Below are 17,437 nucleotides of genomic sequence, written 5' to 3'. Positions count from 1 at the left end.
AGGTGATGAGGAGATGAAGTGAAGGGGATGAGGAGATGAAGGGAAGGGGATGAGGAGATGAAGGGAAAGGGACGAACACCTGGCTAACCACCAAAACAAACAAACAAAAAATTCTGCATAATATATGCACAAATTGTTTCGACTGGGAAGCATGCGACAGACGTAAGGCTAGCGATCATAAGTAGTTATGAAGTTATGAAATTCAACTTAACTTATTCCATCTGCCTTAAGCTCTGCATGCTTTTCCATGTCGTGGTGGTAGTAGGCTACAACATCATAGCATGACTTGAAGTTTACTTCGACATTATGGTTTTTCTATCAATATTTGCAAATAAAAGCGTTTCCAACTCAATTGTCGCATAATATATTTCACAGAGAAAAATAATATCCCGCCTTGTCAAGCGTAGTTTTTGGGGTCGAAGTTGAGAAATTTTACCCACAAATGAGCTGTTTCCCTAAGACCTGTCAGGCCATTCATCCACGTGAAATGGTTGGATGGAAACCTGGTTACTGATATGCTTTTCTCCATGTCACCACAGTGTGCACATTTCCATGCGTTCCTTTGCCTTTTTATAATGATTTATTTTCCCTTGCTTTAGTTTCATATTTTGTGTGGAGCTCTTTGAAGACACCCCCTACGGGATCCTATTAATGTTGGGTCCATCAGACAAAGCACAACACCCAGGTCTTATGGAAATCACTATGCTGCTAATGGGCTGAGAGAGAGCAGGATGGAGAGTGGAGAAGGATAGAGAGCAGGATGGAGAGTGGAGAAGGAGGGGAAGAGCAGAATGGAGTGTGGAGAAGGAGAGGAAGAGCAGAATGGAGAGTGGAGAAGGAGAGAGAGCAGAATGGAGAGTGGAGAAGGAGAGGAAGAGCAGAATGGAGAGTGGAGAAGGAGAGGAAGAGCAGAATGGAGAGTGGAGAAGGAGAGGAAGAATGTGATGTACAGTATATGAGGGGTGTACTATTGGACACTTCTAATGGTGTGATGAGAAAAGGATGTAGAGCTGAGAGCATGGAGAATAGAGCAAGGGATGAGGAAAAGAGATGTATAGTAGAGGGATAGGAAGAGAAGGATTAGGATTAAGAGTGAGAGAAAGAAATGAGGAGATAGGTACAGTATATTAGAGGGATAGGAAGAGAAGGATTAAGAGTGAGAGAAAGAAATGAGGAGATAGGTACAGTATAGAGGGATAGGAAGAGAAGGATTAAGAGTGAGAGAACGAAATGAGGAGATAGGTACAGTATATTAGAGGGATAGGAAGAGAAGGATTAAGAGTGAGAGAAAGAAACGAGGAGATAGGTACAGTATATTAGAGGGATAGGAAGAGAAGGATTAAGAGTAAGAGAAAGAAATGAGGAGATAGGTACAGTATATTAGAGGGATAGAAAGAGAAGGATTCCGAGAAAGAGTGAAACTATGGAGGGAAACTAGAGAACAGGATGGGGTCTAGAAGGTTGGGGTGAGGTCTGGAGGGTTGATGTGAGGTCTGGAGGGTTGGGGTCTGAATGGTTGATGTGGGGTCTGGAGGGTTGGGGTCTGAATGGTTGATGTGGGGTCTGGAGGGTTGGGGTGAGGTCTGGAGGGTTGGGGTGAGGTATGGAGGGTTGATGTGGGGTCTGGAGGATTGGGGTAAGGTCTGGAGGGTTGATGTGGGGTCTGGAGGATTGGGGTGAGGTCTGGAGGGTTGATGTGGGGTCTGGAGGGTTGGTGTCTGAATGAATGGCTGATGTGGGGTCTGGAGGGTTGGGGTGAGGTCTGGAGGGTTGGGGTGAGGTCTGGAGGGTTGGTGTGGGGTCTGGAGAGTTGGGGAGAGGTCTGGAGGGTTGATGTGAGGTCTGAAGGGTTCATGTGGGGTCTGGAGGATTGGGGTGAGGTCTGGAGGGTTGGGGTGAGGTCTGGATAGTTGATGTGAGGTGTGGAGTGTTGGAGTCAGGTCTGGAGGGTTGATATAGGGTCTGGAGGGTTGGGAGGCTTGATGTGGGGTTTGGAGAGTTGGGGAGAGGTCTTGAGGGTTGATATGAGGTCTGGAAGGTTGGGGTGAGGTCTGGAGGGTTGGGTGGGAGCTGGAGGGTTGTGGTGGGGGCTGGAGGTTGTGGTGGGGGCTGGAGGTTGGGGTGGGGGCTGGAGGTTGTGGTGGGGGCTGGAGGTTGGGGTGGGGGCTGGCTGGTTGGGATGGATTGGCAGTTATGGCTGATGAAGAAGGACAAAGAGGAGGGAACTGTGGCAACTTATGTTGTTACTTGACTTTGGATGACCTTTTAAGGGACAAGAGGCAGTGAGAGCCCCTAGCCCTTTCTCAAAATCGTTTCACACTGAACGGCACTGCACTAAACTCTGGCTTCTGAAGATATAGTTAGGAGAGAGACTGCATGTGTTAGTATGTTCAGTTGCTTGCACAAGTGTAGAAAATTGTAAATTATCTTATGTGTGTGTGCTGGGACAGTAAGCCTCTGTGTTCTGTGTGCTCTACTTTCAGCTCTCTCGCACGCACACGCACGCGCGCGCGCGCGCACGCACACACACACACACACACACACACACACACACACACACACACACACACACACACACACACACACACACACACACACACACACACACACACACACACACACACACACACACACACACACACACACACACACTAACATTATTAGTGTTGGGGGACAAGGGAAGGTCAGGGCAGCTTTGCGAGACGACCTCTTTATAAAATCACCCAATTTAACACGATTTGGAGATCTGCTACAGTCTCTCCCTCTTTTTTCTCCCTCAGTCTCACTCTTTCTCTGTTCTATCTTTCTCTCATCCCTTGCTTTCCTCTTCCTGCCTTCTCTTTCTCCCTCCCTCCCTCCCTCCCTCCCTCCCTCCCTCCCTCCCTCCCTCCCTCCCTCCCTCCCCCTCCCTCCCTCCCTCCCTCCCTCCCTCCCTCCCTCCCTCCCTCCCTCCCTCCCTCCCTCCCTCCCTCCCCCTCCCTCCCTCCCTTATCCTGAGAATATAGTCTTTGCTCTCTTTACTACCTCAATTCTCCATTAACTGGGGAGGAGAGAAAAGTGTACAGTGTGTGTCAGGGTAAGTACAGACTCCCAGTCAGTTCAAGGCCTTGTCTACATCTGCTACTACACAACCAAGCCAAGCCAGTGATACACTGCACCCCCAAAGCTCCACACTTCCACTGTAATTTGCTCCCCAGCTAAACAGCTCATCGGGTTAGAAAGTGAGCAAATGCATCGGCTTCCCTATTAGTTAGATAAAGTGAAAAAATAGAAAGGCAGTGAAACAGAGGGAGACAGATAATAATAATAATAATAATAATAATAGAGAGAGAGAAACCAACATAGAGAGAAACCGACAGAGAGGGAAACCGACAGAGAGAGAAACCGACAGAGAGAGAAACCGACAGAGAGAAACAGATGAGCAGAGAGAGAGAGAGAGAGAAAGATATACATATATATTATATATATATAGAGAGAGAAAGATATACATATATATTATATATATGTATATATATATATATATATATATAGAGAGAGAGAGAGAGAAACAGAGAGAGCGAGATATAGATAAACAGAGAAACATACAATGTAAAGAGAGAAACAGACAGATACAGAGAGAAATAGACAGATATATAAAGAGAGGGAAACAGACATATATATAAAGAGACAGAAACAGATAGATACAGAGAGAGAAAAGAGAAACAGATAATATATATATAGAGAGAAACAGACATATATATACAGTGCCTTGCGAAAGTATTCGGCCCCCTTGAACTTTGCGACCTTTTGCCACGTTTCAGGCTTCAAACATAAAGATATAAAACTGTATTTTTTGTGAAGAATCAACAACAAGTGGGACACAATCATGAAGTGGAACGACATTTATTGTATATTTCAAACTTTTTTAACAAATCAAAAACTGAAAAATTGGGCGTGCAAAATTATTCAGCCCCTTTACTTTCAGTGCAGCAAACTCTCTCCAGAAGTTCAGTGAGGATCTCTGAATGATCCAATGTTGACCTAAATGACGAATGATGATAAATACAATCCACCTGTGTGTAATCGAGTCTCCGTATAAATGCACCTGCACTGTGATAGTCTCAGAGGTCCGTTAAAAGCGCAGAGAGCATCATGAAGAACAAGGAACACACCAGGCAGGTCCGAGATACTGTTGTGAAGAAGTTTAAAGACGGATTTGGACACAAAAAGATTTCCCAAGCTTTAAACATCCCAAGGAGCACTATGCAAGCGATAATATTGAAATGGAAGGAGTATCAGACCACTGCAAATCTACCAAGACCTGGCCGTCCCTCTAAACTTTCAGCTCATACAAGGAGAAGACTGATCAGAGATGCAGCCAAGAGGCCCATGATCACTCTGGATGAACTGCAGAGATCTACAGCTGAGGTGGGAGACTCTGTCCATAGAACAACAATCAGTCGTATATTGCACAAATCTGGCCTTTATGGAAGAGTGGCAAGAAGAAAGCCATTTCTTAAAGATATACATAAAAAGTGTTGTTTAACAGTTTTATATCTTTATGTTTGAAGCCTGAAATGTGGCAAAAGGTCGCAAAGTTCAAGGGGGCTGAATACTTTTGCAAGGCACTGTACAAACAGACAGATACATATGTAGAGCGATACAGACAGGTGTATATACACAGAGAAACAGACACCATTGTAAATACAACCCATATTTATGATTATATATTTGACCTTTTCTACTTTAACCATTTGCATATCGTTACAACTCTGTATATATACATAATGTTACATTTGTAATGTCTTTATTCTTGTGTAACTTCTGTGAGTGTAATGTTCACTGTTAATGTTTATTGTTTATTTCAGGTTATTTCATTATTATCTACCTCACTTACTTTGGCAATGTTAACATATGTTTCCCATGTCAATAATGCCCCTTGAATTGAATTGAATTGAAACAGAGACACAGACATACAGTTGAAGTCGGAAGTTTACATAGACCTTAGCCAAATACATTTAAACTCAGTTTTTCACAATTCCTGACGTTTAATCCTAGTAAAAATTCCCTGTTTTAGGTCAGTTAGGATCATCACTTTATTTTAAGAATGTGAAATGTCAGAATAATTGTAGAGAAAATTATTTATTTCAGCTTTTATTTATTTCATCACATTCCCAGTGGGTCATACGTTTACATACACTAAATTAGTATTTGGTAGCATTGCCTTTAAATTGTTTAACTTGGGTCAAGCGTTTCAGATAGCCTTCCACAAGCTTCCCACAATATATTGGGTTCATTTTGGCCCATTCCTCCTGACAGAGCTGATGCTTGGGGTCATTGTCCATTTGGAAGACCCATTTGTGACCAAGCTTTAATAATAATAAGAAAATAAAGTGAACAAAAGAAAAGAGTCAGAAAAAGTGGTAATGAAGAAGCTATTTGCCTGCTTAAGGCTTTTTAACAAGACATGAATTACTGATCTGATGATCCTTAATAATCTGAGATTTAATCTTGCAATGATTTTTTCACAGTGGTTTCCAAAATGGCACAGATATTGAAAAAATAAGAGAATAATAAGGAGAATGAGATGTTTGTGTTTGACCTTCCTGCATGTCTGGAAGAGGTCAGGAAGAGGTCAGGAAAATAAATCCGGAGGAGGGTCAGGAAGATATATATATATATGTTCTTAACTGACTTGCCTAGTTAAATAAAGGTAAAATAAAATAAAAATGTCTGAAGGTAGGGTAGGAAGAGATGTAGACATGTCAGAGAGGGGGGAGTCAGGAAGAGATACAGACACATCAGGGAGGGGGAGTCAGGAAGAGATACAGACACATCAGAGAGGGGGAAGTCAGGAAGAGATACAGACACATCAGAGAAGGGGAGGTCAGGAAGAGATAGAGACACATCAGAGAGGGGGAGTCAGGAAGTGATACAGACACGTCAGAGAGGAGGGAGTCAGGAAGAGATAGAGACACATCAGAGAGGGGGGAGTCAGGAAGAGATACAGACACGTCAGAGAGGGGGGAGTCAGGAAGAGATACAGACACGTCAGAGAGGGGGGAGTCAGGAAGAGATACAGACACATCAGAGAGGGGGGAGTCAGGAAGAGATACAGACACATCAGAGAGGGGGGAGTCAGGAAGAGATACAGACACGTCAGAGAGGGGGAGTCAGGAAGAGATACAGACACGTCAGAGAGGGGGAGTCAGGAAGAGATACAGACACGTCAGAGAGGGGGGAGTCAGGAAGAGATACAGACACATCAGAGAGGGGGAGTCAGGAAGAGATACAGACACGTCAGAGAGGGGGAGTCAGGAAGAGATACAGACACGTCAGAGAGGGGGAGTCAGGAAGAGATACAGACACGTCAGAGAGGGGGAGTCAGGAAGAGATACAGACACGTCAGAGAGGGGGAGTCAGGAAGAGATACAGACACGTCAGAGAGGGGGAGTCAGGAAGAGATACAGACACGTCAGAGAGGGGGAGTCAGGAAGAGATACAGACACGTCAGAGAGGGGGAGTCAGGAAGAGATACAGACACGTCAGAGAGGGGGAGTCAGGAAGAGATACAGACACGTCAGAGAGGGGGAGTCAGGAAGAGATACAGACACATCAGAGAGGGGAGTCAGGAAGAGATACAGACACGTCAGAGAGGGGGAGTCAGGAAGAGATACAGACACGTCAGAGAGGGGGGAGTCAGGAAGAGATACAGACACATCAGAGAGGGGGGAGTCAGGAAGAGATAGAGACACGTCAGAGAGGGGGGAGTCAGGAAGAGATACAGACACGTCAGAGAGGGGGGAGTCAGGAAGAGATGTAGACACATCAGAGAGGGGGGAGTCAGGAAGAGATAGAGACACATCAGAGAGGGGGAGTCAGGAAGAGATACAGACACGTCAGAGAGGGGGGAGTCAGGAAGAGATACAGACACGTCAGAGAGGGGGGAGTCAGGAAGAGATACAGACACATCAGAGAGGGGGGAGTCAGGAAGAGATAGAGACACGTCAGAGAGGGGGAGTCAGGAAGAGATACAGACACATCAGAGAGGGGGGAGTCAGGAAGAGATAGAGACACGTCAGAGAGGGGGGAGTCAGGAAGAGATACAGACACGTCAGAGAGGGGGAGTCAGGAAGAGATAGAGACACGTCAGAGAGGGGGGAGTCAGGAAGAGATACAGACACATCAGAGAGGGGGGAGTCAGGAAGAGATAGAGACACGTCAGAGAGGGGGAGTCAGGAAGAGATACAGACACATCAGAGAGGGGGAGTCAGGAAGAGATAGAGACACGTCAGAGAGGGGGGAGTCATGAAGAGATACAGACACATCAGAGAGGGGGGAGTCAGGAAGAGATAGAGACACGTCAGAGAGGGGGGAGTCAGGAAGAGATAGAGACACGTCAGAGAGGGGGGAGTCAGGAAGAGATAGAGACACATCAGAGAGGGGGGAGTCAGGAAGAGATACAGACACATCAGAGAGGGGGGAGTCAGGAAGAGATATAGACACGTCAGAGAGGGGGGAGTCAGGAAGAGATACAGACACGTCAGAGAGGGGGGAGTCAGGAAGAGATAGAGACACGTCAGAGAGGGGGGAGTCAGGAAGAGATAGACACGTCAGAGAGGGGGGAGTCAGGAAGAGATACAGACACGTCAGAGAGGGGGAGTCAGGAAGAGATAGAGACACGTCAGAGAGGGAAGAGATACAGACACATCAGAGAGGGGGAGTCAGGAAGAGATAGAGGCACGTCAGAGAGGGGGGAGTCAGGAAGAGATACAGACACGTCAGAGAGGGAAGAGATACAGACACATCAGAGAGGGGGGAGTCAGGAAGAGATATAGACACGTCAGAGAGGGGGGAGTCAGGAAGAGATAGAGACACGTCAGAGAGGGGGAGTCAGGAAGAGATACAGACACATCAGAGAGGGGGGAGTCAGGAAGAGATAGAGACACATCAGAGAGGGGGGAGTCAGGAAGAGATAGAGACACGTCAGAGAGGGGGGAGTCAGGAAGAGATACAGACACGTCAGAGAGGGGGAGTCAGGAAGAGATAGAGACACGTCAGAGAGGGGGGAGTCAGGAAGAGATACAGACACGTCAGAGAGGGGGAGTCAGGAAGAGATAGAGACACATCAGAGAGGGGGGAGTCAGGAAGAGATAGAAACACTCAGAGAGGGGGGAGTCAGGAAGAGATACAGACACATCAGAGAGGGGGGAGTCAGGAAGAGATACAGACACATCAGAGAGGGCGTAGTCAGGAAGAGATAGAGACACGTCAGAGAGGGGGGAGTCAGGAAGAGATACAGACACATCAGAGAGGGGGGAGTCAGGAAGAGATAGACACGCCAGAGAGGGGAGAGTCAGGAAGAGATAGAGACACGTCAGAGAGGGGGGAGTCAGGAAGAGATAGAGACACGTCAGAGAGGGGGGAGTCAGGAAGAGATAGAGACACGTCAGAGAGGGGGAGTCAGGAAGAGATAGAGACACGTCAGAGAGGGGGGAGTCAGGAAGAGATAGAGACACGTCAGAGAGGGGGGAGTCAGGAAGAGATAGAGACACGTCAGAGAGGGGGGAGTCAGGAAGAGATAGAGACACGTCAGAGAGGGGGGAGTCAGGAAGAGATACAGACACATCAGAGAGGGAAGAGATACAGAAGAGATAGAGACACGTCAGAGAGGGGGGAGTCAGGAAGAGATACAGACACATCAGAGAGGGAAGAGATACAGAAGAGATACAGACACATCAGAGAGGGGGGTCGGGAAGATATACAGAAATGTCAGAGAGGGGAGAGTCAGGAAGAGATAGAGACACGTCAGAGAGGGGGGAGTCAGGAAGAGGTAGAGACATGCCTGGAGGGGGGAGTCAGGAAGAGATAGAGAAATGTTTGGGGACCCCAGGACAGCAACACAATTAAACCCAATCCGAGAAAGACTTCCGAACCTACTGCCAGATATATGACCATATCAGAGACACATATTTCCTTCAGATTACACAGACCCATAAAGAATTTGAAATCAAATTCAATATAAACTCCCATATCTATTAGTTGAAATACAACAGTGTACCACCACAGCAGCAAGAATTGTGACCTGTTGCCACAAGAAAAGGGCAACCAGTGAAGCACAAACAACATTGTAAATACAACCAATATTTATCTTTGAAAGCGTTCCTGTACAAAAATCGGTTAACCACCTAACTGAGGAACGTAATTTTACCTTGCTCAATACCCTAGATGCAGTCGCACCCCTAAAAACAAAAAAACATTTGTCATGAGATACTAGCTCTCTGGTATACAGAAAATACCTGAGCTCTGAAGCAAGCTTCCAGAGTATTGGAACGGAAATGGCGCCACACCAAACTGGAAGTCTTCCGACTGCTCGATCATCCTATTTTTCCAACTTAATTGAGGACAATAAGAACAATCACCCCCCCAAAAAATTTGATACTGGCGCAAAGCTAACTAAAAAGCAACATTCCCCAAGAGAGGATGGCTTTCACAGCAGTGATAAATTCATGAACTTCTTTGAGGAAAAGATCATGATCATTAGAAAGCAAATGACGGACTCCTCTTTAAATCTGCGAATTCCTCCAAAGCTCAGTTGTCCTGAGTCTGTACAACTCTGCCAGGACCTAGGATCAAGGATCAAGATTATATGAACTGTAATTTTTGTTCAGTATAATATTTGAACTGCCTATATTCTTTTAAAACTTTTGTGTACTGTCCTTTTTTTATTTCCCTTGTTAATTTCCCTTTAATTTCTATTTTACTTGCTTTGGCAATGTTAACATGTGTTTCCCATTCCAATAAAGTCCTTTGAATTCAACTGAATTGATGTGTCTGGATGGAGGAGTCAGGAAAGATAAAGAATCTCTTAGAGATTCTTCTGTTCTACAGAGTTTCACAAACAAACACTTGTCTTACCTATCTGTATTTTTGGAGGGTTGCAAACAAGAATGTGTGTGGGGTGGGGTTGGTGGTGAGAGAGAGCACAAGTGGAAAAGAGGTACAACGTGTGTGTGTGTGTGTGTTTCTCTGTATTGTGTCAGTATTTTGACTGTATTCTGAGAGATGTCAGAGTGGCCTTGTCCTCCCAGTGTGGTTTGGGAATAACTTGAAGGACATCATCTGTACCTATTAAGCCTGAGCTTAGAAAGTGTTACTGAGCAGCCACAGGACTGTACTAGCCACTGTACTGCTGCTGGAGAGCCTGGGAATAACTTGAAGGACATCATCTGTACCTTCACAGAAACTCAGGCAGACAGCCAGGGCAGATGTCAAATACACTGTAAAGTGAGATGGATGAGAAGAGGGAGAGTGGAGGGCAGGTAGAACGAGTGAGAGTAGGGAGACAGACATAAGGAGAGAGAGAGCGATACAAAGAAAGAGAATGCGCAAAAGAGTGACTGTGTTTATGTGTAAGTCTACCTGCATGCATCTGTGTTTAAGACAGCGAGGGATCGGGAACAAGCCCACCTCTCTCTACCTCTCCAACAATGGATCATCAGTTTGAGTTCCCTGGCAGAGCAGATTAATGGTCTTCTTCTCTCCTTTCTCTGTCACAACAAATTTCACACCTGCCCGAGGCAGTGGGGGCGGAGGAGCAGTATCTCTCCTTATTTATCGCTTTCTTCCTCTTATTCTTCCTCCTGTTCCTCCCTATGTCAATTAAAAGGCTCCCACTCTTTCTCCCTGGCCACCTAATCATCCCCGGCGCAAAGCGTCAAACTGCACTCAGATATAAATTTTAAAAAGTTGTCTCTCCTTTCTTTCTTTTTTGGTAATCTTTTTCCCTCCTGTTTTCCCTCTCATTGTGTCTAGCATGCGTTGGCCCAGTGGTGGCTGATTTATAGGGAGGTCACCACTGCAGTTTACTGACTCTATTTATCTGCTCCCGTAATCCTGGATAATCGCTCTTTTGAGCATAAACCATGGGATCAAATTTCCACCCTTTCAGGAAGTGTGGGGCTCAAAGAGCCCGCCACCCTGCCCAGAACAGGGGGGGAGAGATTGGATATGTCTGCATGTGTGTAAGTGAGAGAGAGAGGGATCGAAAAAGAGTGAAATCAATTTACATGTGAGTGATTGATCCCCTTGGGTCTGCCCAGATGGGCTTCTCTATCGCTCAAACCGACTCAGTTTGGCATCACCTTTTTCTCCCACTCAACAAGTGTGCTGTTCACATGCACAACAGTAAGCTTGGTCACCTGCTACCGGTAAAATTAGGCTCCCTATGACCAGTAGAAACAAAACAGGACAGCAGCCCGCCAGAGGTCAACTAGGTACAGAAATTATACCGCTGTTTAATATTTGGATTTCAAAGGGGGATAATGCCCATAAAGGATTTCACACAATTTACATTGGAATTAGCATAATTTAACACTAGGCTCCTAATTGTTCAGTGAGTGTTGAACATTACTAAATATTTAATTGTACAGTACAACATCTGCCGAGTGATGCTGCCATCAGCAGCCATCATCAGATCAGCTTCATCCTCAGTCACTTTGATTATGCTGTCAATCAGCAGCCATCATTAGATCAGCTTCATCCTCAGTCACTTTGATTACGCTGTCCATCAGCAGCCATCATTAGATCGGCTTCATCCTCAGTCACTTTGATTACGCTGTCCATCAGCAGCCATCATTAGATCAGCTTCATCATCAGTCACTTTGATTACGCTGTCCATCAGCAGCCATCATTAGATCAGTTTCATCCTCAGTCACTTTGATTACGCTGTCCATCAGCAGCCATCATTAGATCAGTTTCATCCTCAGTCACTTTGATTACGCTGTCCATCAGCAGCCATCATTAGATCAGCTTCATCCTCAGTCACTTTGATTACGCTGTCCATCAGCAGCCATCATTAGATCGGCTTCATCCTCAGTCACTTTGATTACGCTGTCCATCAGCAGCCATCATTAGATCAGCTTCATCATCAGTCACTTTGATTACGCTGTCCATCAGCAGCCATCATTAGATTTGCTTCATCATTAGTCACTTTGATTACACTGTCCATCAGCAGCCATCATTAGATCAGCTTCAACCTCAGTCACTTTGATTACGCTGTCCATCAGCAGCCATCATTAGATCGGCTTCATCCTCAGTCACTTTGATTACGCTGTCCATCAGCAGCCATCATTAGATCCGCTTCATCATCAGTCACTTTGATTACGCTGTCCATCAGCAGCCATCATTAGATCAGCTTCAACCTCAGTCACTTTGATTACGCTGTCCATCAGCAGCCATCATTAGATCAGCTTCATCCTCAGTCACTTTGATTACGCTGTCCATCAGCAGCCATCATTAGATCAGCTTCATCATCAGTCACTTTGATTACGCTGTCCATCAGCAGCCATCATTAGATCAGCTTCATCCTCAGTCACTTTGATTACGCTGTCCATCAGCAGCCATCATTAGATCGGCTTCATCCTCAGTCACTTTGATTACGCTGTCCATCAGCAGCCATCATTAGATCAGCTTCATCATCAGTCACTTTGATTACGCTGTCCATCAGCAGCCATCATTAGATTTGCTTCATCATCAGTCACTTTGATTACACTGTCCATCAGCAGCCATCATTAGATCAGCTTCAACCTCAGTCACTTTGATTACGCTGTCCATCAGCAGCCATCATTAGATCGGCTTCATCCTCAGTCACTTTGATTACGCTGTCCATCAGCAGCCATCATTAGATCCGCTTCATCATCAGTCACTTTGATTACGCTGTCCATCAGCAGCCATCATTAGATCAGCTTCAACCTCAGTCACTTTGATTACGCTGTCCATCAGCAGCCATCATTAGATCAGCTTCATCCTCAGTCACTTTGATTACGCTGTCCATCAGCAGCCATCATTAGATCAGCTTCATCATCAGTCACTTTGATTACGCTGTCCATCAGCAGCCATCATTAGATCAGCTTCATCATCAGTCACTTTGATTACGCTGTCCATCAGCAGCCATCATTAGATCAGCTTCATCATCAGTCACTTTGATTACGCTGTCCATCAGCAGCCATCATTAGATCAGCTTCAACCTCAGTTACTTTGATTACGCTGTCCATCAGCAGCCATCATTAGATCAGCTTCACCCTCAGTCACTTTGATTACGCTGTCCATCAGCAGCCATCATTAGATCAGCTTCATCATCAGTCACTTTGATTACGCTGTCCATCAGCAGCCATCATTAGATCAGCTTCAACCTCAGTCACTTTGATTACGCTGTCCATCAGCAGCCATCATTAGATCGGCTTCATCCTCAGTCACTTTGATTACGCTGTCCATCAGCAGCCATCATTAGATCAGCTTTAACCTCAGTCACTTTGATTATGCTGTCCATCATCAGCCATCATTAGATCAGCTTCGTCATCAGTCACTTTGATTACGCTGTCCATCAGCAGCCATCATTAGATCAGCTTCATCATCAGTCACTTTGATTACGCTGTCCATCAGCAGCCATCATTAGATTTGCTTCATCATCAGTCACTTTGATTACACTGTCCATCAGCAGCCATCATTAGATCAGCTTCAACCTCAGTCACTTTGATTACGCTGTCCATCAGCAGCCATCATTAGATCGGCTTCATCCTCAGTCACTTTGATTACGCTGTCCATCAGCAGCCATCATTAGATCCGCTTCATCATCAGTCACTTTGATTACGCTGTCCATCAGCAGCCATCATTAGATCAGCTTCAACCTCAGTCACTTTGATTACGCTGTCCATCAGCAGCCATCATTAGATCAGCTTCATCCTCAGTCACTTTGATTACGCTGTCCATCAGCAGCCATCATTAGATCAGCTTCATCATCAGTCACTTTGATTACGCTGTCCATCAGCAGCCATCATTAGATCAGCTTCATCATCAGTCACTTTGATTACGCTGTCCATCAGCAGCCATCATTAGATCAGCTTCATCATCAGTCACATTGATTACGCTGTCCATCAGCAGCCATCATTAGATCAGCTTCAACCTCAGTTACTTTGATTACGCTGTCCATCAGCAGCCATCATTAGATCAGCTTCACCCTCAGTCACTTTGATTACGCTGTCCATCAGCAGCCATCATTAGATCAGCTTCATCATCAGTCACTTTGATTACGCTGTCCATCAGCAGCCATCATTAGATCAGCTTCAACCTCAGTCACTTTGATTACGCTGTCCATCAGCAGCCATCATTAGATCGGCTTCATCCTCAGTCACTTTGATTACGCTGTCCATCAGCAGCCATCATTAGATCAGCTTTAACCTCAGTCACTTTGATTATGCTGTCCATCATCAGCCATCATTAGATCAGCTTCGTCATCAGTCACTTTGATTACGCTGTCCATCAGCAGCCATCATTAGATCAGTTTCATCCTCAGTCACTTTGATTACGTTGTCCATCAGCAGCCATCATTAGATCAGCTTTAACCTCAGTCACTTTGATTACGCTGTCCATCATCAGCCATCATTAGATCAGTTTCATCCTCAGTCACTTTGATTACGTTGTCCATCAGTCACACAGGCCATAGGAAACACATGAACAAGCAACGGCAGGGAAATATACTACACACTAAGTACCCCCTTGAAGCTTCAAGGACATGGTTCCAGGCAACCTTGCACAGAGACACATGTAACTAATATGATCTTATTTAGTCCTCCAAAGTTCAATTTGAATTGGGACTACTTTTGAGGATGTGTAAAATATAATCATGAGCATGTATTCAAAGAATGAAGCTCTCTGGAAATGAACTTACCATGAGGCATAGCTGATTGAATAATGAGACATACGTATATTATATTAACTAGTTAATTTACACATTTTCCAATCACCTTCATGTTACCTGACTAATTGATGGCACATTCTCATCTATAATAACCATATAATCCATTTTAGAATAATGCTGTAATGTAACAAAATGTGGAAGAAGTCAAGGGGTCTGAGGACTTTCCTAACGCACTGTATATATACAGTACCAGTCAAAAGTTTGGACATACCTACTCATTCAAAGGTTTTAGAACACCTACTCATTCAAAGGTTTTAGAACACCTACTCATTCAAAGGTTTTAGAACACCTACTCATTCAAAGGTTTTAGAACACCTACTCATTCAAAGGTTTTAGAACACCAACTCATTCAAAGGTTTTAGAACACCTACTCATTCAAAGGTTTTAGAACACCTACTCATTCAAAGGTTTTAGAACACCAACTCATTCAAAGGTTTTAGAACACCTACTCATTCAAAGGTTTTAGAACACCTACTCATTCAAAGGTTTTAGAACACCTACTCATTCAAAGGTTTTAGAACACCTACTCATTCAAAGGTTTTAGAACACCAACTCATTCAAAGGTTTTAGAACACCTACTAATTCAAAGGTTTTAGAACACCTACTCATTCAAAGGTTTTTCTTTATTTGTACTATTTTCTACATTGTAGAATAATAGTGAAGACATCAAAACAATGAAATAACACATATGGAACCATGTAGTGACCACAAAAGTGTTAAACTAATCAAGATATATTGATAATTCCACAAAATAGCCAGAAACAAAGAACTGTTTTCTGAAACTCATCAGTCTGTTCTTGTTCTGAGAAATGAAGGCTATTCCATTCGAGTTTATTTCCAAGAAACTGAAAATCTCGTATAACGCTGTGTTCTACTCCCTTCATAGAACAGCGCAAACCGTCTAACCAGAATAGAAAGAGGAAGACGCGACTCCGGGATGCAGGCCTTCTAGGCAGAGTTCTTCTGTCCAGTGTTATTTTGCCCATCTTAATCTTTTCTTTTCATTGGCCAGTCTGAGATATGGCTTTTAATTGCAGCATCCCGGAGTCGCCTCTTCACTGTTGACGTTGAGACTGGTGATTTGCGGGTACCATTTAATGAAGCTGCCAGTTGAGGACTTGTGAGTCGTCTGTTTCTCAAACTAGACACTCTAATGTGCTTGTCCTCTTGCTCAGTTGTGCACGTGGCTTCCCACCCCGGGGCTTCCCACAGACTCTGGCTAACTTGTGTTTCTAAAAATTAATTCAAAGGCACTGTAGACTGAGACTAATTAGTCATTTTTTGTGTAATTTGTATTTAATTCAAAGTAAGTCACAGTCTATATGCGCAATTTATAGACTATAATGATTTAATACAGCAAAAAGTTGTTTAAATGCTGAGCACTGAATGTCCCTGACTCCCTACCAGCCTAGTGTGTCTCACTTGCAAATACTTCACAATGTATTTCTTTGTAGCCTATAGCCTCGAAATAACTGAAATAATGTAGCCTAAATAATGAATCTCCTTCTTAGGCTCCCTGTCTGGCTCCTGACCTATTTAGAGTGTTTATATTCTGTTTAATATGACATGTGGCCTATTTGAAATGATGGGCACTTCTTATATTCACCTTTTCATATTTATTAAAATACTTTTCATTTAACTGATGTGGTTTGGTTTCAATACTTCAAAACCAAATGGTAGGTCTCGGTAGTCACAAAAATAGGTGGGTGTTGGTTAAATTGTGATTTTAATGAATGGAGTGATTCTGGAGCAGCATTTTGTTTTCCTGTGAGCATGGAGCTGTTTTTAGCAGAGCATATGGAAAGGATTTGGAGCGCCAGAGCGATGTGCGCTAGTTCCAACCGCTCAACTCCGCTCACATACACTGGTGTGTATAGACTGTATGGACAGTATATGATAGAAAAAGTGTGTACAGCAGTAGTTACAGTATATAGGATGAGCCTTGACTAGAACACAGAATATACATATAAAGTGGGTAAAACAGTATGTAGATATTTGTTAAAGTGACCAGTGTTCCATTTCTCTATGTACATAACACAGGAGGCTGCTGAGGGGAGAACGGTATGCAATAATGGCGAGAATGGAGCAAATAGAATGGCATCAACACATGGTTTCCATGTACTTGGTATTTGATACCATTCCACCAATTCCCCTCCAGTCATTACCACAAGCACGTTCTCCCCAATTAAGGTGCCACCAACCTCATGTGGTGCATAGGGCAAAGAAGTCTCTAAGGTACAGGGTAGAGTATAGGATGATAACCAGCTAGATCCCCAAATAATTGATTAAAACACACTATTTTGCACTCTGAAGGGTAGCACCATGGTGTAGCCAGAGGACAGATAGCTTCCCTCTTCCTCTGAGTACATTGACTTCAATACAAATGTCCTCCAACCTGTCAGAGCTCTTGCAGCATGAAATTACATGTTGTCCATCCAATCAAGGGATCAGAGAATGAATCTAGTACTGAAAGCATAAGCTTCAGCTAGTTAGCACTGCAGTGCATAAAATGTGGTGAGTAACTGACTCAAAGAGAGAGAAAGAAAATAATTGAACAGTTTTGAACAAATGAATTACTTCCTAAATGAAGAAGCAAGAGAGAAATAGAGAGAGAGAGATTTCCTAATTTCTTTCAGTTTCACTTACTTAGCTTGCAAATGCAGCTAGTTAGCCTACTGAAACCATGCACCATGCTCAAAC

General features: G+C 44.3%; 1 protein-coding gene across 1 annotated transcript in view; it reads right to left on the bottom strand.

Moving 5' to 3' along the window:
• Positions 1-1,421: 1,421 nt before the first annotated feature.
• The window catches only part of LOC135527416 (uncharacterized), a 77,194-nt gene continuing 61,178 nt past the window's right edge, over positions 1,422-17,437 (bottom strand). Inside the window, exon 2 of the mRNA XM_064955956.1 lies at positions 1,422-2,197. Coding sequence (XP_064812028.1) covers positions 1,422-2,197 — 776 coding nt within the window. The remainder of the gene's footprint in view (positions 2,198-17,437) is intronic.

Source organism: Oncorhynchus masou, chromosome 33 (assembly GCF_036934945.1).
Source record: "Oncorhynchus masou masou isolate Uvic2021 chromosome 33, UVic_Omas_1.1, whole genome shotgun sequence".
Lineage (NCBI taxonomy): Eukaryota > Metazoa > Chordata > Actinopteri > Salmoniformes > Salmonidae > Oncorhynchus > Oncorhynchus masou.
This window is presented reverse-complemented; position numbering and strand designations above follow the sequence as displayed.